General features: G+C 47.6%; 2 protein-coding genes across 2 annotated transcripts in view; one reads left to right on the top strand and one right to left on the bottom strand.

Annotated features, from left to right (window-relative positions):
• LOC119290630 (RGS1-HXK1-interacting protein 1-like) overlaps positions 1 to 1,931 on the top strand; it is an 8,242-nt gene extending 6,311 nt beyond the window's left edge. The window contains exons 4-8 of the mRNA XM_037569249.1: positions 572 to 624; positions 928 to 1,064; positions 1,170 to 1,234; positions 1,374 to 1,432; positions 1,526 to 1,931. Of these exons, the coding sequence (XP_037425146.1) occupies positions 572 to 624; positions 928 to 1,064; positions 1,170 to 1,234; positions 1,374 to 1,432; positions 1,526 to 1,615 (404 nt within the window). The 3' untranslated portion in view covers positions 1,616 to 1,931. The remainder of the gene's footprint in view (positions 1 to 571; positions 625 to 927; positions 1,065 to 1,169; positions 1,235 to 1,373; positions 1,433 to 1,525) is intronic.
• Positions 1,932 to 5,785: 3,854 nt separating this feature from the next.
• LOC119290629 (probable arabinosyltransferase ARAD1) lies at positions 5,786 to 8,315 on the bottom strand. Its single transcript, XM_037569248.1, has 2 exons — positions 7,359 to 8,315; positions 5,786 to 6,717 (listed from the first exon to the last, which is right to left on the bottom strand). Exons 1-2 carry the CDS (start codon positions 8,187 to 8,189, stop codon positions 6,157 to 6,159), a joined length of 1,392 nt encoding a protein of 463 aa, XP_037425145.1. The 5' UTR covers positions 8,190 to 8,315; the 3' UTR covers positions 5,786 to 6,156.
• Between the last annotated feature and the right edge of the window lie 14,409 nt (positions 8,316 to 22,724).

The raw sequence follows: 22,724 nt of genomic DNA, 5'->3' as shown, positions 1-22,724 counted from the left end.
GCAAATCGAGGTGTTGGGAGCCTGACTGGGACGTTTTTTTTTTACTGCCGGTGCTAAAAAAGGGGCTTGGGGGGCGTCCTGGGGGCCCTAGTGGAGATGCTCTAAGCAACTGGCATTTCATGTCCAGCTATGCCACATGATTTTGCTATTCATTTTTAGAGTTAAACATATCCCACATCAGCATTTTGGGAAAAGGTCATATCCCTTTAGTCATGTTGCCGCAATACTGATACACTTATGGTAACATAACTAAACAGATCACAGTGCCCTTACCAATGATCAAGGATCAAGCAGTACAAGAAAAGCCAAAGTAGAATTTGGGGTTTGTGAATGCTATGCAGATTAACAAGTGGGCTGAGGTTTGGGTTTAATTGTGTTGATTGTGCGCTAGGTTGATTAGGACTGTGCAGTTACATATAAAGGTGGTGCACATTGCAAGTGTATCCCTCTTACGACTTAACAAGAAATAACTCAAAAGTGGCCCTCTCCCTATTTAAACTGAAATATGGTTGTTTTCTTGATAGAACAATGGTTTCTTTTGTCTCAAAGCTAATGAATGTTGTACCATCAGGCCCTCGGAGATTTTTATACCGCAATACTCTGGGTCGTTTTAAAACTGAGAAGGTACAGTGCCCGCAACTCTGATTATGCTAATTTAAATTTTATTGAACATCTGTAACATATTAGGTTTCGTTTGTTCAGTACTTCTGAATATCCATTTATTTCATTACGGTTGAATCATGTAACAGTGGTTTCTCCAAGTACTCATGCTGGCAAATGCTTTCTGTTTTCATAGTCATGACTGAGTTTCAGTTATTCTGTAACCAACCTTGTCTAACATGGTCATAAAGATGAGAACCATGACATGCATACATTCTTTTCCTTGACGGATGTATATGATGATGTCCTCACATATAATTTTTGTAGGATTTACTGAATGATGTTGAACAAAGTATGATCGAATACAAAACATCTATTGAGAGCTTGAGAAAGGATTCCAAATACACCCTGGACAAAGTAGTCATTGGTGAAAGTGATCTGCAGCGTGGCCGAACTGATTTGAGGTAGTACACATGTGGTGCTTTTCTAATCATCTTCTGTCATTTCCTTGAACAACGCCATACTTGAGAATAATCTTCATCTAAATGTTATGCTCATGAATTTTGCAGATCTACTGGTAAGCAAATCCAGTCCGTTATAAGATCTATTTACAAAACTGAATCAACAGCTGCAGGTATTGAATTCTTCTTCAAAGATTGATGGTCCTTTTAATATAGAAAACTTTGAAGCAATGTATGTGTAAATAAGAGCCTATACACATCATTTGACCGTTTCTTTATTAAATTTGTTCCATATTGTTCTTGTGGCCCTAGGTTTGATGGATCAACTAAGAATTATTCCTACAAGACAGTCTCTTGAATTACGAGCAGAGGCAAGTGAAATAACTCTTATGTAAAAAAAAACCTTATTCACTGACTATTATGAAAAGTTGCTTTCAACTTAGCATGCTCTTTTCATCTTTCAGGTGGCTTCCATGGCCTCTGATTTGAAAAACAGGAGACATGTCCTGGAAGAAAGGGTGAACCGTATATCTGAATATGGTGTCCGCGTCTGAATTTCGCCATAGAACCGCTCCTGGGCCCCTCCATGGAATAAACTCAATTCACTAAGACACAGGCAGCATCTTCTATGGATTATAACCTTGTTTCTGTTAGCATTTGAATACGGGGCGATCAAGATTACTCGCACAACCATCGTTGACTCCCCCTATCATTTACTATTGCTTGTGTTGAGCATTGTTCACTATTGTATCTTTCATGTGCACACATAAGAAAGGCTTAAGCTATGTGCCTCGTCATTTTGCCTCCTGTTAAGACCTAAGAGTGAATGTCATTCTAGTCCGGAAATAAAGAGCACGTTAATCTGTCCTATATATGTAGTCGCTGGAATTTGGACGATCAACTCTGTATGAATAAAACATCGCATGAATAAAGCAGAAACACTCAGTTTTTGCATGCGTGTAAGAAGCCAGCAATATGAGTTCAGCCAAAAATGAGAGTATATGCATAAGAAGGCATGAACACGAGCCTAAGCCAAAAATATGCTTGTAGTCGTCGCTAGGTGGTCTACGGATCTGAATGTAATTTTTATTTCTGGTATTCGTTGTACTGCCATGATTGAAGATGAATAGATTGAAAGTGTTTCCGGAAAAAAAAAAGGCAAAGTTGTGAGTCTATTTGCACACAAATTGTCAGGGCGGTAGACATGGACTCGGGTCGACCCTGCCGATCCAATGGGTCAACCAGTGCCGGCACTACTGGACCGATTCCTATACGAGGCCGACCCAACAGACCCAATGGCCTTGATTTGTTTGGTCGGGCCAATGGCCCGACGGGTTGACCCGACCCGTTCCCATCTTGACACACTGACAAAACAAAGCTCAAGCATTGGAACTGTCTATAGATGTTATGCTGATGTACGGTAGGTGACACCCATGCACTGGTATAGAAGGAGTAGTCATGAACGTCACTAGGATATCGGTAGCAGAGGGAAAGAGCCTGTGTTGTAGCACGGCAGCGGGAAATATCCTGTGATACCAACCATCATATGATACCATGCCATAAAATTTAATTTTACATGTTTAAAAAATTGTGAGTGGTTAAAAGACATATGTCTACTACCCCTAAAATTTTCAGATCCAAATTTAAAATATACACGGAGATACAAAGAAGACAAATCCACATGTGAATAATGTCATGTTTTGCTTTTGTCCCTTTTTGACACTATTCATGCTAAGTTTGTCTTTTTTGTATCTTCATGTATATTTGGAGTTTGGACTTGAACTTTTTTAGGGTTTATACACACGTCTTTTGAACATTCACAATTGTTTTAGAAATTTTTGAAACATTAGAATCTATGTTTGTTTAAACATAGGCAAAAGATTTGCCTCATCCATTAATTAAGAAAGATTTTAGAGTTGCTTTTACAAACAAAAGCGAAAGAAAATTACAGGCTTCACGCCGGCGGTGACCCAAAGCGTTGCCTCGTTCATGATGTTGGAGAGAATGATAGATGGGAGCGTGGATTTGTGTTGAAACACCCTCACATTCCGCTCACACCAAATTGTCCAACAAGTAAGCATGGTGAGGGACATCATCGCCTTCCGGTTTGTCTCACTCTTCTTGGACATATTGATCCACCGATCCTTGATGGAACGCTCCACAGTCCAACGAGAAGTGCCAAAGTCGTCGAGGTTGAGCCAAGCCTTGATCACGCTCCAAAGCCTCCTACTAAACCGACACTTGAAAAAGAGGTGATCCACCGATTCCCCGGTTTGTCTACAAAGAGGACATATGACACAATTTGGCCATCCGCGCCTTTGAAGCCTATCTACCATCCAAATCCGGTTTTAAATTGCAAGCCAAGCGGAAAAAAAGACCTTTGAAGGCACCCAAACATTCCAAACCGCATACTCACGGGTGAGTGGATGCAAATTAGGCCGTTTTAGCGTGCGCGCAACGCGGCGGGTCGCTCCAGCGGGCGCGCAAAAACGGCGCGCACGCTATAACGAGTTGGGCGTGCGGTCGGAAGCACTATCCCGCGCGGTGTATTTTGGGCGCCCGCTACCGCGCGCGGCACACTCGAGCGCTCGCTCTCCCACTTCCTCTCCCACTTCCACCCCCACCCGGTCGCGCCGCCGCCGCCGCCCGCGCCCCCCGGCGACCGTTCAGGCGCTTCCGCGGCCTATCCCCGCGCTGCCGCGCTTCCGCGGCCTATCCCCGCGCTGCCGCGCTTCCGCCCCATTCCCTCCTAATCCCGCCGGCCCTCGCGCGCCTCCGTCGTCCGAGGAACAGCGCCCGAGCGCTCGCTGCCGCGCCGCGCCCGCAAGGTGTTCGACAAAACGCCTACAAGGTATGTATTGCTCAAACTTCATGAATTTGGTGCATGTTTTGAATTGTAGTTTTTATAGTATAGTATTGAACATTGTAGATGAGTTCGTCGTATGATTCTTCCGAAGAAGAATTTGATATGGAAGAGGAGGAGGATCTTGCAATGATCATAGCTATGCATATCAATAAAAAACCGAAGCGCGGTGGTTCGGTTATGGGTCGGGAGAAAATTTGGAGAGATAGGATTGATGCCCATAACAGATTGATGAAGAACTATTTCGTGGAGAATCCCACATACCCAGAGTCGTATTTTCGTCGCCAGTTTAGGATGAGCACCGACTTGTTCAGGCGCATTGCAGAGAAACTAGCGAGGCATGACCGGTTTTTCCAGCAAAGGAGGAATGCCGCCGGAGAGCTCGGGCATAGCACCTTTCTGAAGGTGACAGCCGCTTTGCGTATGTTGGCATACGGTATCCCTGCTGATCTAGTTGATGATCACTTGGCTATGGTTGAGAGCCAAGCCATCATGTGTGTCAAGCGCTTTGCAGTGGGAATTGTGCAAGTGTTTGGCGAGGAGTATTTGAGATCTCCCACTGCTGAAGACGCCGCAAGGCTATTGGCGATGAACAAAGCGCGCGGCTTTCCTGGCATGCTAGGCTCAATAGATTGCATGCATTGGAGTTGGAAGAATTGTCCAAAGGCATGGCATGGGCAATTCCACGGCCAAAAAAAGGGTTCCACTATAATCCTTGAAGCGGTGGCCGATCAGGAGACTTGGATTTGGCATGCATTCTTTGGAATGCCTGGATCTTTGAATGACATCAATGTTGTCAACCGGTCACCACTGATGAATAAGATTGCAAACGGTGAGTTGTCACCGGTGCAGTTTGTAGCAAATGGTCGTACGTACAACTATGGCTATTATCTAGCGGATGACATCTATCCAAAGTGGCAAAGCATCGTGAAGCCGTTGAAAAAGCCGGAAGGTAAGAAAAATCTTGATTTCCACAATGCTCAGGCGGCGGCTAGAAAAGATGTGGAGAGAGCATTTGAGATTTTGCAAGCCCAATTTGCTATTGTGAGAGGACCGGCTAGATTTTGGGATCAAAAAATGCTTTGGTACATCATGCACGCTTGTGTGATCATGCACAACATGGTTATCGAGAATGAGCGTGGGCAAGATTTAGACTACTCACAGTATGAGCTCTTGGGACATCCCGTACGAATGCGACGGAGGGCTGAAAGGGTAGCCCGTTTTATTGCCTCCTATCATGCCATTCGGCGTCCCGCAACGCACAATGAACTTCAGAATGATCTGATTGAAGAGTGGTGGGCATGGCATGGACGACAAAGAGTATGATTTCTGCATTCAACATTGTATTATTCATGAACTATTTGTTGTGTTTATTGCATTATTTGTTGTACTGAACGATAAACTATTTGTTTGAGTTGTAATGATAACGAAATTGAACTATTTATTGTTGATTTATTTTGTTTGTTTGATCATTTTTGCTCCTCTTTTTTGAAATGTATGTGTGGTTTGTGCAGCGCACGCTGTATTTTAACGCGCTACCGGAGCGGCACGCGCGCTGCATTATAGCACGGCTGCTGGAGCCAGCGCTGGCGGCCGCGCTAAACCAGCCGAAGCGCGCGCGGCAAACAGGCGGCTGTTGGAGATGCTCTTAGTACAGAGGCCAGACACCCATGAGGCAGCCGCAAGGGCAGTCAGGAGTCTACCTGGCTTGTCAATTGCCCAGATCAGATAGGCAATAGTTACCAAGAAGGCAACGACCTGCGCACCTATGCAATTGCCTGAACAGCAGCAATTCTTGTCATTGACCCTATAATGGAAGGGAAGGACGACATATGCCGGTCATCTGCAGATATCACATGGATAGAATCGAGCAAGGAACCATAAAAAACTCTTGCTCCGAGAATGGGGAGTTACACCTGTGAAGTAGTGCTATAAGACTAGAGTGGAAATGATCAGTAATCACGCTATTGCCTAGAATATACAGATTCTGATACAAAAAGTTATTGTCCCTAAACTACACGGTTGAGCACATTTTCGATGAAAATTGGAGGAGAACAAAAATCAGGTCCTCGGATCTGTAATATTGTGATATAAACTGTATCAGGAGTACTTTACTCCATTAATCTCTTGTAGCTGTTGCTCCCGGCTTTGAGGTTCAAGCTCAGCTTCCCTATGGGCACTCTCCTCTGGCAGAGGACTGAAAACCAGCTGGGAGAGTTTGTTGGTCCAAAATCAACGAGCTTGATTTTCTAGCCAGGAAGATCTTGCTGGAGAATCGTTTGTTTTGTTAGCTTCAGACCGGGAAAATCTTTGTAATCTGTTGACCTTCAGCCGAATTGAGGGCACTTTTCGAGCTATGGTCTTCCAGATCATCTGGACAGCATCGTCAGGCTGAGATGGGTACTGGTATTCAAAGTGCCCTTCTACCTCCCTCAGTTTGTTCCACATGATTGTCCACTCTTCTGGGCTTATTCCTTTGATCAGATTTATCAGAAAGCCCTTCTTGACAGCATCTGCACCACGCACTATGATGCAGAACTTGGAGTAGTCAAGGATATCTTCAAATGGGAGTTCAATCTCATCGCTGATAATGACGGGCACACAGTGACTGACTATGGAATCGAATAGGCGGTTGGAGGATGGCGTATCCCCTGCAATGTTGAGGCAGAATTTGGATGCCCTCATACCCCGTGTCGATTCCTCAATCCCATTACCAGCCACACTTCCGAATGAGAAGTGCACATCTTTCTCATCTTTGAGAAGATAGTAAAGTTCCTGTCGAATGAAACCACCCTGCAAGGTTGTGATTCAAAAGATCACAACCATGAGAATCATCAATATTTCACATAGATCATACATTCTCAGGACCTCGGTTTTCAGACAGTCAATAATTCGTATATCTTGCTTAATAAACCATATTATACACTAGTGCCACAAATGTGTGAAAGCGACAATCACAATTTTGGATTCTCAACCTTATCAGATTATAGAACCTCTTAAGTATCAAACCCTAGAGCTATAACATAAACGGGGCTTATAAGTAGGTAACAGTCACATGAAAGAGGTGATAGCGAACCAAACTCAGCTGGATAGTGAACAAGGCAATCCAATGACAATTAATTGCAACTAGGATATTTCCCGTAGCCAGAATCATTGAAGTCCAAATCAAGTACCACGGAGGGTGTCCAGACTCCAGACTACAGATGAGGTTGTGCTAGCTTAGGATCGTGCTACTGACTGAAACTTAAATCGGTTAAATAGTACCAGTACATGGCAAACATTCTCAAATCTATGTAGGGAAACGACACATGCAAAGCAAGTTTTAAAACCAAATAGCTATATATTATTATTAAAAATGGAAGTTGACTAATCACACCACGATTTAAATTCCCTGCTTAAGCTAAAACTAGTAAGCTTCATCAAAGGGTACTCACATCTTTCCTGTAAATGGCGCCTTGGAAGTAGAGCGAGGTCGGCCGGTCGTGGTAGCCGGTGGAGTCATTGAAGAAGTTGTCGACGACATGCCGGTACGGGGCGATGACGTCCTTGTCGATGTTGGCGACGCTGTGTGGGTACCTCCCGAAGTCGCAGAGCACGAAGACGCAGGGCCAGAGCTTGTAGCGCGCGTCGAGCATCCCGTTGGGGTGGTGCGCGAGCACAACGTGGTCCCTCCCGCCGGACCTCTGCCACTCCGGCCGCGCGGCGAGGAAGTCGATCAGCCTCCGCTGCAGCGCCCGGTCCTCGCTGGTCCGCGCGGGCGGCACGACCTTGGAGTGGCGGTTGAAGCTGAGGGAGGCGAAGAAGGGCACGAAGACGACGTCGGCCCTGGCGGGGTCGCGCACCCGGACGGCGTTGCACGGCGTGGGCGCGCCCTGCTCGGAGGCGAGGAGGTCCAGCGTGAGCCAGTACTCTATGCTGTGCTGCAGGTTGAGCCCTCCTGGGTACTCCGGCACGCCGTGCCTGACGTCCGGCCAAAGGCCGCCGCCGCCGCCGCTCCCGGGCTCCCAGTCGAGCATGCCGAAGTGGAACTCGAGGGGCAGGTCGTACATGTAGACGCGCAGCAGTGCCTTGTCCGGATCGCATTTCCTGCCTGGAGAGGCGGGGCGGAGGCCCTGGCGGTGGGCATCGAGCGCGGCCGGGGCGGCGGCGGAGTCGAGGAGGAGGTACCAGGAGGCGAAGAAGAGCGCGGCGGCGAGGGAGAAGAACCAGACGAGTGGGCTCCGGCAGGAGGCGGCGGCGGCCATGGAGGCGCTAGCGGTAGGCATAGCAATGCGGGTGGGGGTGGGCGGCCATGGCGCTCGGATCTGAGGAGGTGGGGATACGTGTGTGGTACTGGTATGTGGGGATGGGTCAGTGGCGGCCGCGGTCTCCTGCCTCGGGTGGGGGTGTCGCGTGGGGGTGGATCTGGGCTTGGGCGTCGAACGGGACTGTTGCGCTTGGACGGATGCGGTGCGGCAGGAACCGAGGAACGGCCTCTTTCCATTCCAGATCCACGCAAGGACGCACGCACTGCCACCCCATTGCGGTCGCTGCCCTTTTGCCGCTTTCCTCAAAGAGCTCGATTTTTTTCGTACCCAAATTGCGAACCCCAGCTTTATAGACGAAAAAGAGTTATGTACAAGAATTACATACGACGGAATGCACTATCACACACGGTATGCACGTCCATCCCTCCACTCCACACACTAGGCTACTACTCTATACCATGTAGAACTCCTTTCCCTCTCGACGAGGCCCATAGCCTAAGTTCCCGGTGGACAAGATCGTCTGCTCCCCATTCGTTGGTGATGTTGCTGTTGCGAAAGACTCTGCCATTTCTCTGCTTCCATAGATTCCAGCATATAGAAATGCAGATTGTGTCGAATCCTCTCCGGTATCTCTTGTCAATCCGCTTTCTAGCAGACACCCACCAATCACCTAGTGTGTCTTCCGTGGTTGGGATCAAAGCTTCGTCCACGCTCAGCCTTCTGAAACACAAAAACCACACTTGTCTCGCATATACACATTGCATGAGTATGTGATCCATATTGTCCTCTTCTTGGTCACAAAGGTAACATGCCGAGCTATGATCTTGCAACCCATGCCTCTGTCTGCGGTCCGAAGTCCACACTCTGTGCTGAAGTGCAAGCCAAATGAAGAGCTTGCAGGTCATCGTAGCCCAACTGCGCCAGACAGCCGAAGCACATTGAAATCGTACTCCTCCCTCACACATCATTTTGTACGCTGATTTTGTCGAGTACTTGCCTGTAGCATCCCATTGCCAGATGGGTGTGTCCTCCGAGCCAGGAGTGAGCTCAATGTCTACCAGCACCTCCCACAGCCTAATGAACTGCGAGAGCTCCTCGGTATTCATCTCTCCCATGATATCTTGCGTCCACCCATGAAGATACAATGCATCTTTCACTTTCCTCTTATTAACTACCTGCTGCCGCACTTTGCCAACAAGTAGCGGGGCAATCTCCTTCACACAGGAGCCACAGATCCAGCGATCACGCCAGAACAAAGTCGTCGAACCTTCCCCGACTTCCCACTTGAACAGGCTGTCGAAGGCCATCCTGACATGCTTGTCGGAGCAGTAACTGAGCCCCTGCCAAGGACGCTAGCTGTCGGTGCGCTTCAACCACTCCCACCTAAGTCTGAGGGCGATACCATGTTTATAGAGATCCACCACCCCGAGATCTCCCATCTGCTTAGGCCGGCAAACCCGGCGCGACGCAACTGCACAATGGCCTCCCTGGATTTCCTCCGAGCCTGCCCAGAAGAAGGCACGACATCCCTTATCCACTCTCTCCAGTGCCCACTTCGGGGCCTCTGCCACAATCAAGTGGTGTATGGGTCTGGCCCTCACCACCTGGTTCACCAGAAGGAGGCGACCGGGACGGGTGACGAGGCCACGCTGCCATCCTGGCATCAACTTCAGCGCTTGATCCACAATAGGCTGCCACTCTGATCTCTTGAGTTGTTTGATCCCCAACTGCAGCCCTAGATATTTAATGGGGAATGTCTCCAGCTTCCATGGCATGGCCTGCCACACTAACTCCTCCTCCTCCTCATTCGATCTGATCATGATAGCCGCGGACTTGGTGAAGTTAACCTTGAGGCCAGAGGCCTCGCCAAATAACCTCAGGGCCTCCTGAATAAACCACAGATCCGTCCAGCTCAGCCTGATGAACATAACAACATCGTTTGCATACAGGGATAGTCTCTGTATCGGAGCACAGCCGGGTATCTTGCTAACCGCATTCGTCTCCTGCGCCTTCAAGATCATAGCCGAGAGGACATCCATCACAATGACAAAGAGAAGGGGTGAGATGGAGTCCCCCTGCCTTAGACCACAAGCATGCATAAACTTCTTGCCAGCACACCCATTGACAACCACCCTCGAGCTGGCTGTGGTGAGCAGAGTTGCGATCCAAGACCTCCAGGTTCTCGAGAAGCCCTTGGCTCTCAGCACTTCGAACAAGAACGACCAAGACAAGGGGTCGAAGGCACGAGAAATGTCCAGCTTGAGCATCACACTCTTCGTTTTCCTTTTGTAAAGCTTCCTTGGAAGTTGCCTAACAAGTAAGAAGTTGTCATGGATATTCCTTCCCTTAATAAACGCTGATTGATTTCCATGCACCAGCTCTCTCATGCGCGGGCAAAGACGTGCAACCAGAAGTTTGGACGCCAGCTTTGGGATGCTATGAACCAGGCATATTGGCCTAAAGTCTTTGATCTGACATGCCTCAGGGTTCTTGGGGATCAAGGTGATTAGCGCCTGATTTGGCCTCCCAAACCCTCTCCCATTATTAAGGAACAGTTTGTTCAACGCTGCCATCACATCCCTCTTCACAATAGACCAAGCTTTCTGGAAAAAAGCTCCAATGAACCCATCAGGCCCAGGCGCGTGATCCGAGGGCATGTCCCTCACCACTTTCCAAACCTCGTCCTCCTGGAAAACTAGATCTTGGTCCTCGAAGTCGATAGGCTCAATGCCCAGGAAGTCTAGGTCTAAGGTGTGCTCCCGCGTGCCGCATCTCCCCAACAGCTCACTGTAAGCCTCAAAGAATGCCTCCTCCTTTGCTTCTTGTTCCGTGATGGTGATTCCATCGACCGAGATCGCAGGGATAAAGTTTTTGAGTTTCCTCCCGTTGGCCACCAAGTGGAAAAGCTTGGTGTTGGCATCTCCCTCCTGTAGCCATCTCATCCTTGACCGCTGTCTCGCAATCGTCCGCTCCAACGATGATAGCCCCAAGACCAGGTGTTTCAGAGTTCCACGACTCCTGCGCACAGTCCAGCCTTAGGATCACAAGTTTTGCAATGGCAATCTGCAGCTTAATGTTTCCAACCCTCCTCTGCCCCCATGCCGTCAGATGTTTAGCGCAGCTTCTCAACAGAACATCCAGCCTCACGAACGGATCCGAGATGGACTCGTCACATCTCCATCCCTCCTGCACCGCCTCTAGAAACCCCTCCAACTTGGTCCAAAAGAGCTCAAAGCAAAATCTTTTACATGGGTGCACATGTTCCTCCAACGATAGAAATAGCGGGCAGTGTCTGAGGCATTTGTAGATAAAGCCTGCAGCAAGCATTCCGGGTATGCTAGTTCCCAGTCCACAGAGACCAAAGCACGATCAATTTTGGTCAACGTGGGTCTCTCCCTCTCATTGCTCCACGTGAACCTTCTACCATGCAAAAATAACTCCTTGAGCGCATTGTCATCCACGAATCTCTTGAACTTCCCCATCATCCTTCTATCCAACAGAGAGTTATTCTTGTCGGCAGCGTGAAGAATCATACTGAAGTCGCCAACTGCCATCCATGACCCTGGGTAGAGCTGCCTCCTAGCCGAGAGCTCCTCAAGCATTGCAACCTTTTGAGAGTCCTTTTGAGGCCCGTAAACCACCGACAACCACCAGGGTACGCCCTCCTTCGGTGTCACGTATCCCATGGTGAAGTTGGTATCATTCACCATGTTAGTGATCGACGCCTTCGAGGAGTCCCAAGCAACAAAAATACCACCCCTAGTAGACGAGGCCAGCAAGTAAACAAACCCATCGTAATTAGGCCCAAGGCATTACAAACTTACATATTGATCCACCCTCTCCAGCTTTGTTTCTAAGATACACCATATCGCTACTTTCATGGGGTTCGCTAGTTCACGAAGGGCGTCATGTTTTGCTGGGTTGTTGAGACCCCTCACATTCCAACAAACAAACTCCACGGCTGTGTACGACATAAGAAAGCAAAAAGCTCTGATGTCCATACAAGCCACACACACCTCCTACACGACGATCGTGCTCTCCATCTTGTTACCAAAGTTGACTGACAACGCCTTCCCAAAGATGCCCGCAGTGGCTTTGAGCTGTGGCTCGCGAAGAGGCGAGTCGAAGACAACACGCAGCTGGTCAAGTGCCCCCTCCGACACGACAAGATCATCTTCCGTGATGCCCAAGGTCTTGAGCAAGATCGTTTCTGCCGATGTGGCCTTGGATTTGGACCGGTTGCCCGCACCTACCGACCGAGTGTTGCACCGCGGTGTAAATGGGTCCTGACCAGTACACACTCCTCAGATAGTCTCGATCTCCTTCAGCAACGGCGGGGCAAGTTTCTTGAGCAGTCCAACACAAAAGGACTTGATGTTACCCAGAGCCATCTGCTCCTTGGCCGAGAGCCCCTCTTCCACGTGCTGCACCATGCTATCCTCCCTGTGTAACACCATCTGCATGTCACCGGACGTGGTCAAGTCACACGCATTCGCAGCAACCAATTGCATGACACCGGACGTGGTCACCTCACATGCAGCTGCACCCGTGGGCGCCGGATCCCTAGGGTCCAAAATCGGGGCATCCAATGCTGGAACGCACGCAAGAATCCCCAGTCCAATCGGTCCGGCATCCAAGGTTGATGCCGTCACGATCCCGGGTCCCACCCGCGGAGTCGGCCGATTGGCCGCAGGGAGCGCATCAGCCACCGGGTCCCAGCCATTCGCCAGAGCGTCTCCACCCTGCTCGGATCCCAGGGCGGTCTGATCCCCCTCCATAAGGATCGCTTGTGGCTGACCTGTCACCGTCCTGTGACTAGAGACCTGCGTGGCCACATTCTCCATCTGCAAACGATCCCTGGCCTCCCCAGTCGCTGTCTCGCATGGAACCGCACCCACCTGCTGGCCCCTGTCCAATTCTGGTTCGCTGGTCGGTGTGGATTCCGCAGTTCTGGTCTGTCTCCCATCCGTCTCGGGCCCGTCGACCAGCCTTGTAGCTGTTTGGATGGTCCCAGTAATCTCCTCGGGTACTGCACTCCCTCCAATGCTGCGTGTAGGCACAGATGCGCCATCCTCCCTCGCTGGCAGCACCGCATTGGCCACCCGATCCTTCAAGACGGTCCGCCCCATGTTCACCATTTGAAATTCTTGGTCCTGGGGTCGGTCTAACCTGCTGATCTCAAAAGCGGGCGTGGCAGCCCCTCCATTGGTGGCAGGCGCCAAAGGGAGGACCCCACCCTACCCTGGAGGGCCTGCATGTACGACCTACCTCCACCACCGCCGTCGGCGAACCCCTGGCCGCCGCCACGGTCATCACACACTCCACGCGTCCATGGCGAAACCATCCAATCTCCTCCCGCGAAGGACTCCGAGGAGCTGTCCGGCAGCCCACTCTGGCCACTTTCGCCACTTGAGCTGCCAGATCTGCGCCAAAGCTGGGGCTCCAAGAAATCACGCATCCCCACGACATGTGCAAGGGTCTCACTTTGTAAGGACTAGTTTTTTTAAAACTTTTAAAATAGGATCCTATATCACATTTAGATGTGAGTAGTAGTACATTGCAAGCCGACATACAAAATGATGGTGCTCTCAGCCATAGCTCAATCATCAAGCTCGATAAATTCTTTTTGCTTCTTCACGAACCATGGCCTTCTCCTCGGGGACACCTTGCTTAGATCCACCTTCATGATCTCCACCTCCTCCAACATGCAAGTGATCACCACCTCTTTTTGCTCTGGTCTTCACTTTGGTCGCTTCAATCTCGAACTTCTTCATTTGGACCTCCATCTCGAACTTCTTCTTTTGAACGACCTCCTCCATCTCGAGTTTCTTCGTTTGTAGCTTGATGTAGACCTTCATTTGCTTATGTTTCTTTTGGTGCTTTCTCTCCTCCCTTGCTTCCTTTTGGGTCACCATGCCTTGCAAAATTTATTGTAAGGCAAATGTAGCCGCATCACGCTTCTCGTCCACCTTGAAGTTGGTCTTGCCCCTTGGCCACTTCTCCCCTTCTTCATGCTCAACCACGGCCGTCGGCCCTCCATTCTTCTTTTGAGCGGCATATTACTCCTTGAACTTGGGGCAATTGCAAATGATCGTCTAACAATGGGTGAGGGTGAATGACTTGTTCCCATGTTGGGCCTTGAAGGCTTCCAAAGCTTGGAATGCCTTCAAATACAAGTGATAACAACAATGTAATAGTGAAGGACGCAATGCAACAATCATGAAAGGACATATGAATAGAGAGAGGAAATTGTATGCCATGTCACTCATGCCTAGGCCACTCACGAGACGCCCTTGGATGCTCTCAAGGCGGCACAAAACTTGTTGCATTCTTGTTAGATGAATCCCCACCTCTTTTGGATTGAACCGATGCCATGCTTGCTCGAAAACTTGTAGGGCGGGAACATCCTACGTTCATGGAAGTATACATGACTCTCTCCCCCCAAAAACTGCTCCTTTTTCCTCGGCGCGTGTCTTGGGATCTTGCCCTATTTCCTTCCAACCCTCGCAAATCAACTTGTACTCCTCTTTGGTGTATGATCCTGTCTGAATGCTTTGCCGCCTCCTCCTTTGTGCATTGTCTTGTGTAGTGAGATCATCGACAAACAACATCAATGCCATCTTCTTCCTCTTCGCAATACATATCTTCTTGCCATTGCTCGCCTTGGCCGTTGGTGGCTTCTTGGTTGTCGTGGCCGCTGAAGTATTCGGCACCTCCATCTTGGCTACAGCCATCCTGGATTTGGGTTTCATCGGCAACGTAGTCATGGACAGCAGCCTCAAAGATGATATTTTCCATGAAATCTTGGTAGCAGCCATCTCATCATGCACCAGCGTTTCCTTGAATAGGTTGCGGGCGTCGGGAAGGTTGGCCGTAAGGATCACACGAGTTTGCTTCTTTTGCGTCCCAGGGGCCGACTGGCCGGCGCCAGACCCAGGCGTGGTGTTGGGGTTGATGCTGGTTGCAGGTGCGGGGGTGGTCGGTGCGACCATACTACCTTCCGGTGAGGTGGAGAAGTGGGTCGCTGTCAGGTCATGCGGGGGATCACCACAAAAAAAGACAGATCCGTGACATTATGGCCCGAACAACTTTTTCTGTCATGGTTATGACACTTCTATGATAATAATTGTGACCAAAACATGTATCATCATAGATATGGTGGGCTCCTACTTCTATGACAAAAGATCATGACAGAAAATGATTTTTTCGTCCTGGGCGGGCCGGAGACGCACCTGCATGACATTCTTTGGGTCATCTGTGACGTAGAAAATTGTGGTAGAAGCGAGGGCGAGGAAAATTTCGGAGAGTTCTCGGTTATGGTGGGTGGTCGGGGTCAGGCGATGCAGTGGTTTGCGCGTTTCTCTCGTATGCGCGATTGTACGAGGCGCTCGCTAACTCAACTCAAGCGATGCGTTCGCTTACTGAACCCGAGCAATCGATTGATCCCACTACGTACTGAAGTCGATCGATCCCTTCACTAACTGAACCCGAGTGATTCCTTCGCTGGTGCTGCTGAAAGATCATGGATGTCGCCTAGAGGGGGGGTCAATAGGCACTTTAATATAACTACAGTTTAGGCTTGAACAAATGCGGAATAAAACTAGCATTTAATTTGTCAAGCACAAAACCTAAAACGACTAGGCTCACCTATATGCACCAACAACTTATGCTAAGCAAGATAAACAACTAAGTGATAGCAAGATATATATCATGTCAAACGATGGCTATCACAAAGTAAAGTGCATAAGTAAAGGGCTCGGGTAAGAGATATCTGAGGCATGCGGAGACGATGATATATCCCAAAGTTCACACCCTTGCAGATGCTAATCTCCGTTTGGAGCGGTGTGGAGGCACAATGCTCCCCCAAAATCCATTAGGGCCACCATAATCTCCTCACGCCCTCGCACAATGCAAGGTGTCGTGATTCCACCAAGGGGCCCTTGAGGGTGGTCACCGAACCCGTACAAATGGCAACCCTTTGGGACGGTCACCGGTACCCGTACACTTTGGCAACCCTTAGGGATGGTCACCGGAACCCGTACAAATTGCTCGGGGCAATCTCCACAACCTAATTAGAGACCCCGATGCTTGCCCGGAGCTTCACACCACAATGATTGAGCTCCTAGTCACCAACAAACGTCTAGGGTGCCCAAGCACCTAGGAGGAACAAGTTCTAGGGTACCAAGCACCCAAGAGTAACAAACTCTCAAACTTCACTTCCACATATCACCATGGAGAACTCAAACCGATGCAACTAATGTAATGATAAGGGCACACGGAGTGCCCAAGTCCTTCTCTCCCAAATCCCACAACAACAACTAATGCTATGGGGAAAATGAGAGGAAGAACGCAGAAGAGAACACAAAGAACTGCAAGATCTAGATCCAAGGGCCCCCTCACATACAGGAGAAAGTGATTGGTGGAAATGTGGATCTAGATCTCCTCTCTCTTTTCCCTCAAGTGGAGGGATTGAGAGATAGCAAGCTCCAAGAAGGTCAACAATGGTGGCAAAACACGAACTCAAAGGATAGAATGCAATGGGGGAAGAAGACCCCTTTTTATAGGCCCTCCCAAATCCAACTGTTATGCCTTCAGCCTGCATAGAAGCGGTACTACCGCTCAGGTGAGCGGTACTACCACTTGGGGCAATAGTTCTAGGTGTAGCACTGAGAGAATACAATTTCAGGCGCGGTGGTGCCATAAGAGCGTGATAGGTGAGAACCCGATGAACGAGTTCACGCCCGAGGGTGGCCCGATCTTCACGTCGTATAATCGAATCGGAAGGGATAACTAGCTGCAAGCAGCCGGGGATAACTAGCTTTATACCTGTCAAGGTTGGATGCAACTCATACGTTGGGGATGGCTGACCGAAGCTACAAGAACTCCAACCCGCTGTTCGACCAATTGCAGAACCACAAACCGGGACTAATCCACACAAAACGGCCGGAACCATAGAGCACGAACTAGGGGGAACCAGAGGCTCCTTCCCGCGAATCCGAATGAACTCACAAGAGCAAAGGTAGCAAGATCTCTCGAATCTCTCTAGCAGTCTTGCTGCATAAGCTTGTAGCTAAATGGTTTTGACAAAAGGTTGTTTAAGAGGATGGGGGGTGGGGTTTTATAGCAGGGACAACCCCCCTTAGCTAGGTGTGAAAATCGTTTCAAAAGTAAGCAGGTTTGCATGTCTTTCTTGGGGGAATAAGCAGTCAACTTTTGGAGTTGTTGGAGAGCTCCTCGAAAATTCATGAAGCCGTGACAGCCTGGACACCTTCCACGAGAATGACTAGTACTTTTGACTCACAACTCCAAATAATGTGAGATTTTTTGTATTGGAAAGATAATTTGATAGAGGTTCTGGTGATGTACCCCTATGGCCCCGTCTCTCCACCACATGGGTGTGACACAACGAAACATCAGAGGTAAAATCTGACAGCATCAGCTTCACTTGAAACTTGTTTTCTTCAAACTTGTTCCTTCAAACCGGTTGCTTCAAGAGTTCATAGGTTGTTGGATTTATTCCATGTGATACCTAAGTTCTACCAACAACAATGGGGATGAAAGCATAGTTGCGTCATCAAGGTTACAAGGTAAACTTAAGTTAGCGTTCACCTGGTCATGTGTTTGCTTGATTCGGCTTAGCAATTCTTTCCAGCTAAATTGTGCATTTTTCTAAAATGTCGTGTATGATGTACCCATGTGCTCATCATCCTCCCTCCCTTGATGAAGAGTCGTCCTCGACTCTCTTTGATCTACAAAAGATAAGTAGAAGGGAAGTAGATAATATTGATGCAAAAAATAATGCAATCCTCATTTGTAGCTTTCACCTTCAAATCGGGTTGCATCTGATCTTTTATTTGTTTATCACAACTTGGAGTTTGTCCAGGCATGATTGGGGTTGTTTCAATGACTGAGATGTCTTCATCACCCCCCTGTCTTGAAAAGGAGTCGTCCTCGACTCTAACTGGTCATAACACAAAACAAAATAGGACAATACCAAATCATAATGCAATGGTTTCATGATATAGAGAATTTTAATTTTCAACTTTGCTATCTTATGGACGATGCCAATATGATGCTTTGTTCGACTTAGGAGTTCCTTTACCCATCATCATCATATTCTTATCAGCCTCCATCTCTTGGAGAAAAGTTATCCTCAACTTCATTTGGTCTGCAAAATTATAGCACGAGGACAATACAAAATAACTAGGAAAAGAAAATGATGAATAATCATGTGCAACGTACAACTTTATTGGATCTTTTATAGCCTCTTCAAGATTAGAAAATCATATTGCTGGATGGATGATGTACCAAGAAATTTTTCTCTAATCTTATCACGCCATTGCTTCAAAAACTCATAAGTGCATGCCTCTGGTTTCATCAAAATGGAAGATCCTTTTTGTTTTACCTCATTGAGTACTTGAATGCCTTTCTGAAAATTAATATTCACACATGCACCTTGTGTACTGGTACTCCATGTCCTCCATATTTGTTCTTGAATCTCAATTTCCCATCGTTGCAAGAGAGCTGATAGGTATGCATTTTGCACCTGCACATATTGCAAAGAAAGATAATTTTGTGAAATGTATTGAATGTTCCTCTCTCTTTTCATTTGGTGGACTACTAATTTCCCATGGTGGTGGATCACTCATCTCGCTATTCTCTTGTTGAAAAATCTCAACCTCATAGTGGACTCACATAACTCACTTATCCTCTCACTCTTATTGTGTGGTATATTGAGTTGTGGATCACTTATCTCTCTAATGAGGTGTGGAATGATCTCAATCTCACATTTTGTGGACTCACACAACTCATTAATCTTCTCTCCCTCAATGTGTGGTATATCTAGGTGGAGATCTTTCATTTCTCTAATCTCATGATGAACAACCCGATCCTCGCATTTTGTGGACTCACTCACCTCACTTTTCTTACTCTCAATATATGGAATTGTGGAAAGTGGACACTCTTCCTCACATTTGGTGGAGTCACTCAGCTTGCTTTTCTTATCACTTTCATGTTGTAGGATTTTGGATTGTGGACTCTCTTCCTCACATGTAATTTGTGGGACATGTTTATTGGATGTTGGGACAGTAGTGGTGATCGAGATGCCAACATTAGGAGTGAGCCTCTTAGGTGAACATGGGCTATGAATCACCGGAGCCATTCCATCAACCACAACCATGCTTTGCGGTGGGTTGTTGTTGTACCGATGGGTGCTACAACTTCTCCCTCGAGCATGACATCCTTGTTGCACTTCAGGAGTAGCATTGCCATGCCCACAAGAAGAAACACCATGCCCTCGAGCATGTCCTCCTTGCTGCTTCTTGAGGAGCAGTGACACGCCCACAAGCAGCAACATCAAGCCCTCGAGCATGTCTTCTTTGTTGCACTTCATGAGTACTAGTGACACGCCCACGAGCAGCAACACCATACTCTCGAGTATGTCTTCTTTGTTGCATTTCATGAGCAACAGGGTAATGTCGACGTCGAACCCCATCACCACCTGCTCGAAGACGCTCATTAAGCCTCCTCTGAAATTCTTGAACCATGCTCCGTAATTCCAGAAACTTAGCACGTGTGAATGGGGCATCTTCTTTCCCATTGTTTTCTCCATGAACACTCGATCTAGATCCTGCCATGTTTGTAAGGCCAAAAGTGGAATAGGATAATTTTGTGGAATCACACAACCTCACCTCTTACTCACCAAAGTTCTTATGAGTTCACATCAGATTGTGCTTCTCCTGGATGTGTTAAAGCGATTGAAAGACAGGGATCAAAGAACTAGGTTTGGTTTTTGGTGGAGCTCGGTGGGTTAAACAAAAAGGGGCTTGTGCTGAAATCAAGTTGATGCAAACCAAGAAAATATGGGGATAGATCTGCTGCACCTTTGCACCAAGATTGAAAAACACATAGCACACAAGCTTCTGAAATTTTTCTACCAAGCTGAAACTTTTGGATCTTACACAACACTTTCTTTTTCTCTCTTGACTCTTTTTCTGCCACTCTTTTTTTCTCTTTTTCCAAAGCACAACAACCAAATCTGAAAGCAACTACGAGGATGAACTTGGTGCAGATCTAAAAGATGAAGAACATGCAAGGTATGCAACAACATGATCTCAGCACCAACAAGGTTTGGATTTATTTTTCGTGGGGCTTTGGACTTCTAGGATAGAAAATATAGCACGAAAAACACTCGGTCTAAAGGGATGATAGCAAGATAAACTTGGATAACAGATCTTACCGTGTCAACGAAAGGTCTGATGCCAGATGATAGGTGAGAACGCGATGAATGAGTTCACGCCCGAGGGTGGCCCGATTTTCACGTAGTAGGATCGAATCGGGTGGGATAACTAGCTGCAAGCAGCCGAGGATAACTAGCTTTATACCTGCCAAGGTTGGATGCAACCCGTATGTTGGGGATGGCTGACCGAAGCTACAAGAACTCCAACCCGCTGTCCAAACAATCGCAGAACCACAAACCGGAACTAATCCACACAAAACGGCCGGAACCATAGAGCACAAACTAGGTGGAACCAGAGGCTCCTCCTCGCGAATCCGAATGAACTCACAAGAGCAAAGGTAGCAAGATCTCTCTAGCAGTCTTGCTGCATAAGCTTGTACCTGAATGGTTTTGACAAAAGGTTGTTTAAGAGGATGGGGGAGATGGGGTTTTATAACAGGGACAACCCCCCTTAGCTAGGTGTGAAAATGATTTCAAAAGTAAGCAGGTTTGCATGGCTTCCTTGGGGGAATAAGCAGTCAACTTTGGGAGTTGTTGGAGAGCTCCTGAGAAATTCGCGAAGCCCTGACAGCCTGGACACCTTCCACGAGAATGACTAGTACTTTTGACTCACAACTCCCAATGATGTGAGGTTTTTTGAATTGGAAAGATAATTTGATAGAGCTTCTGGTGATGTACCCCTATGGCCCCATATCTCCACCACATGGTTGTGACACAACGAAACATCAGAGGTAAAATCTGATAGCATCAGCTTCACTTGAAACTTGTTTTCTTCAAACTTGTTCCTCCAAACCGGTTGCTTCAAGAGTTCATAGGTTGTTGGATTTCTTTCATGTGGTACGTAAGTTCTACCAACAACAATGGGGATGAAAGCATAGTTGCGTCATCAAGGTTATAAGACTTAGTATCTGCAGCTAGGGACATTTTTAGGGGGGGGGGGGCTGGGGGCCTAGACCCCCCAATGATCGTGTTATCCCTTGATAGAGATTAGTTACGAGCGATATTTTTCTTAGTAAGCACACAATTTCTAGTTGTCTCACCCCCCTACTCCCATAGGCAGAGGCCCAGAGTCATTTATGTACACACAACACCAAAGGCCCAAATATATCAGCAAAAGGGAAAAAAGAAACACAACCCACCGTGGTCCATGGATGGAAGACAAGGAGTTGGAAGCAATATGCACGACCTACGCACAGGTAGCGCCGCAGCGGCGTGTACCATGACTTTTGCTTTGTTTTCAATCTGCTTGTTCTTGCGATCCAAAAAACTTGCTCGCTGCCGTCGGCCGCCTCTATCCTCTATCTAATCTCCCCATCCGTTCTGTTCAGAAGGGAAGGCCTCCGTCCGACCGTCCCTGAGACCCCGACGGCCACACTCCCCTACGGCCCAGCGTATTCCGTCCGGCCACACTGATGAGCGACCAAACAAGGAAGAAAGGTCGGGTTTTTTGCAACACCAGCATTAGATTAATTTCTGTCTTGGAATGTAACTGTAAGAATATAGACATTAAAAACTAATTAGATTTTTTTGATTGTCCAATTGTGTTCTGTAGACATGAAGAGGAAGAGATCTCAATCAATCCATACTTTTTTCAAGCCAATTGGTTCAAGCTCTCAGCCATGCATGTGAACATGGTGATGGTGCTAATACAAATGTGTGCAACCTAGCGAAGAGAACAACCCTAGTCATGCTGAAGGTGATGCTCAAGATGTTCCACTGCCAGAAGTTACAAAAGAAGCTATAGTCATAACCACAAAATATGATCGAGACCCAGGGAGGCACCCTCAAATTTGGCAACTCCCTCCAGAAAAGCAAGGTGATGCTAGGCATTTTTATATATGTGAGGGGGCCTATCATCCTGAATGGGAAAATTATGAATATAATGAAAGAAGTGTTGTTCGTCGGTGATTCCAAAAAGATTGATACACAATTTTTGGTGGTTGGAATATTCGACTGATAGAAAATGTGCCTATTGCTTGCCTTGTTTTCTCTTTTCGAAGAAGCCAGTTGGGAAGTGTGGTTCGGACACATTCATTGTCAAAGGATTTGATTGGTGGAAGAAGGTTAATAATGGAAAATGATGTGCTTTTCTCGAACATATGGGCACTACTCCCAGCTCGGCTCATAACTTTGCAATTCGGTGTTACGAAAATCTGAAAAATAATCCAACCCATATTGGAAAAGGTGATGAAAAAGCAAACCAAGCAAATGGTTCTTGATGCAAGACTGAGGCTTAAGACTTCTCTTGATGCCATGAGGTAAGCAACAAATATTTAATTTAAGACAATTTTCTTAATACATTATATTTAATAATT

This window comes from Triticum dicoccoides, chromosome 4B, assembly GCF_002162155.2.
Source record: "Triticum dicoccoides isolate Atlit2015 ecotype Zavitan chromosome 4B, WEW_v2.0, whole genome shotgun sequence".
Taxonomy (NCBI): domain Eukaryota; kingdom Viridiplantae; phylum Streptophyta; class Magnoliopsida; order Poales; family Poaceae; genus Triticum; species Triticum dicoccoides.
The sequence above is the reverse complement of the archived record's forward strand: the minus strand, read 5'-3'. Positions and strand labels throughout refer to the sequence as shown.

Bases quoted from the DNA above. Each gene is read 5' to 3' on its own strand.
- LOC119290629 (XM_037569248.1), bottom strand. From the start codon at position 8,189: ATGCCTACCGCTAGCGCCTCCATGGCCGCCGCCGCCTCCTGCCGGAGC. The intron at 6,718-7,358 runs GTGAGTACCCTT...ACAACCTTGCAG, and splicing joins GCGCCATTTACAGGAAAGAT to GGTGGTTTCATTCGACAGGA.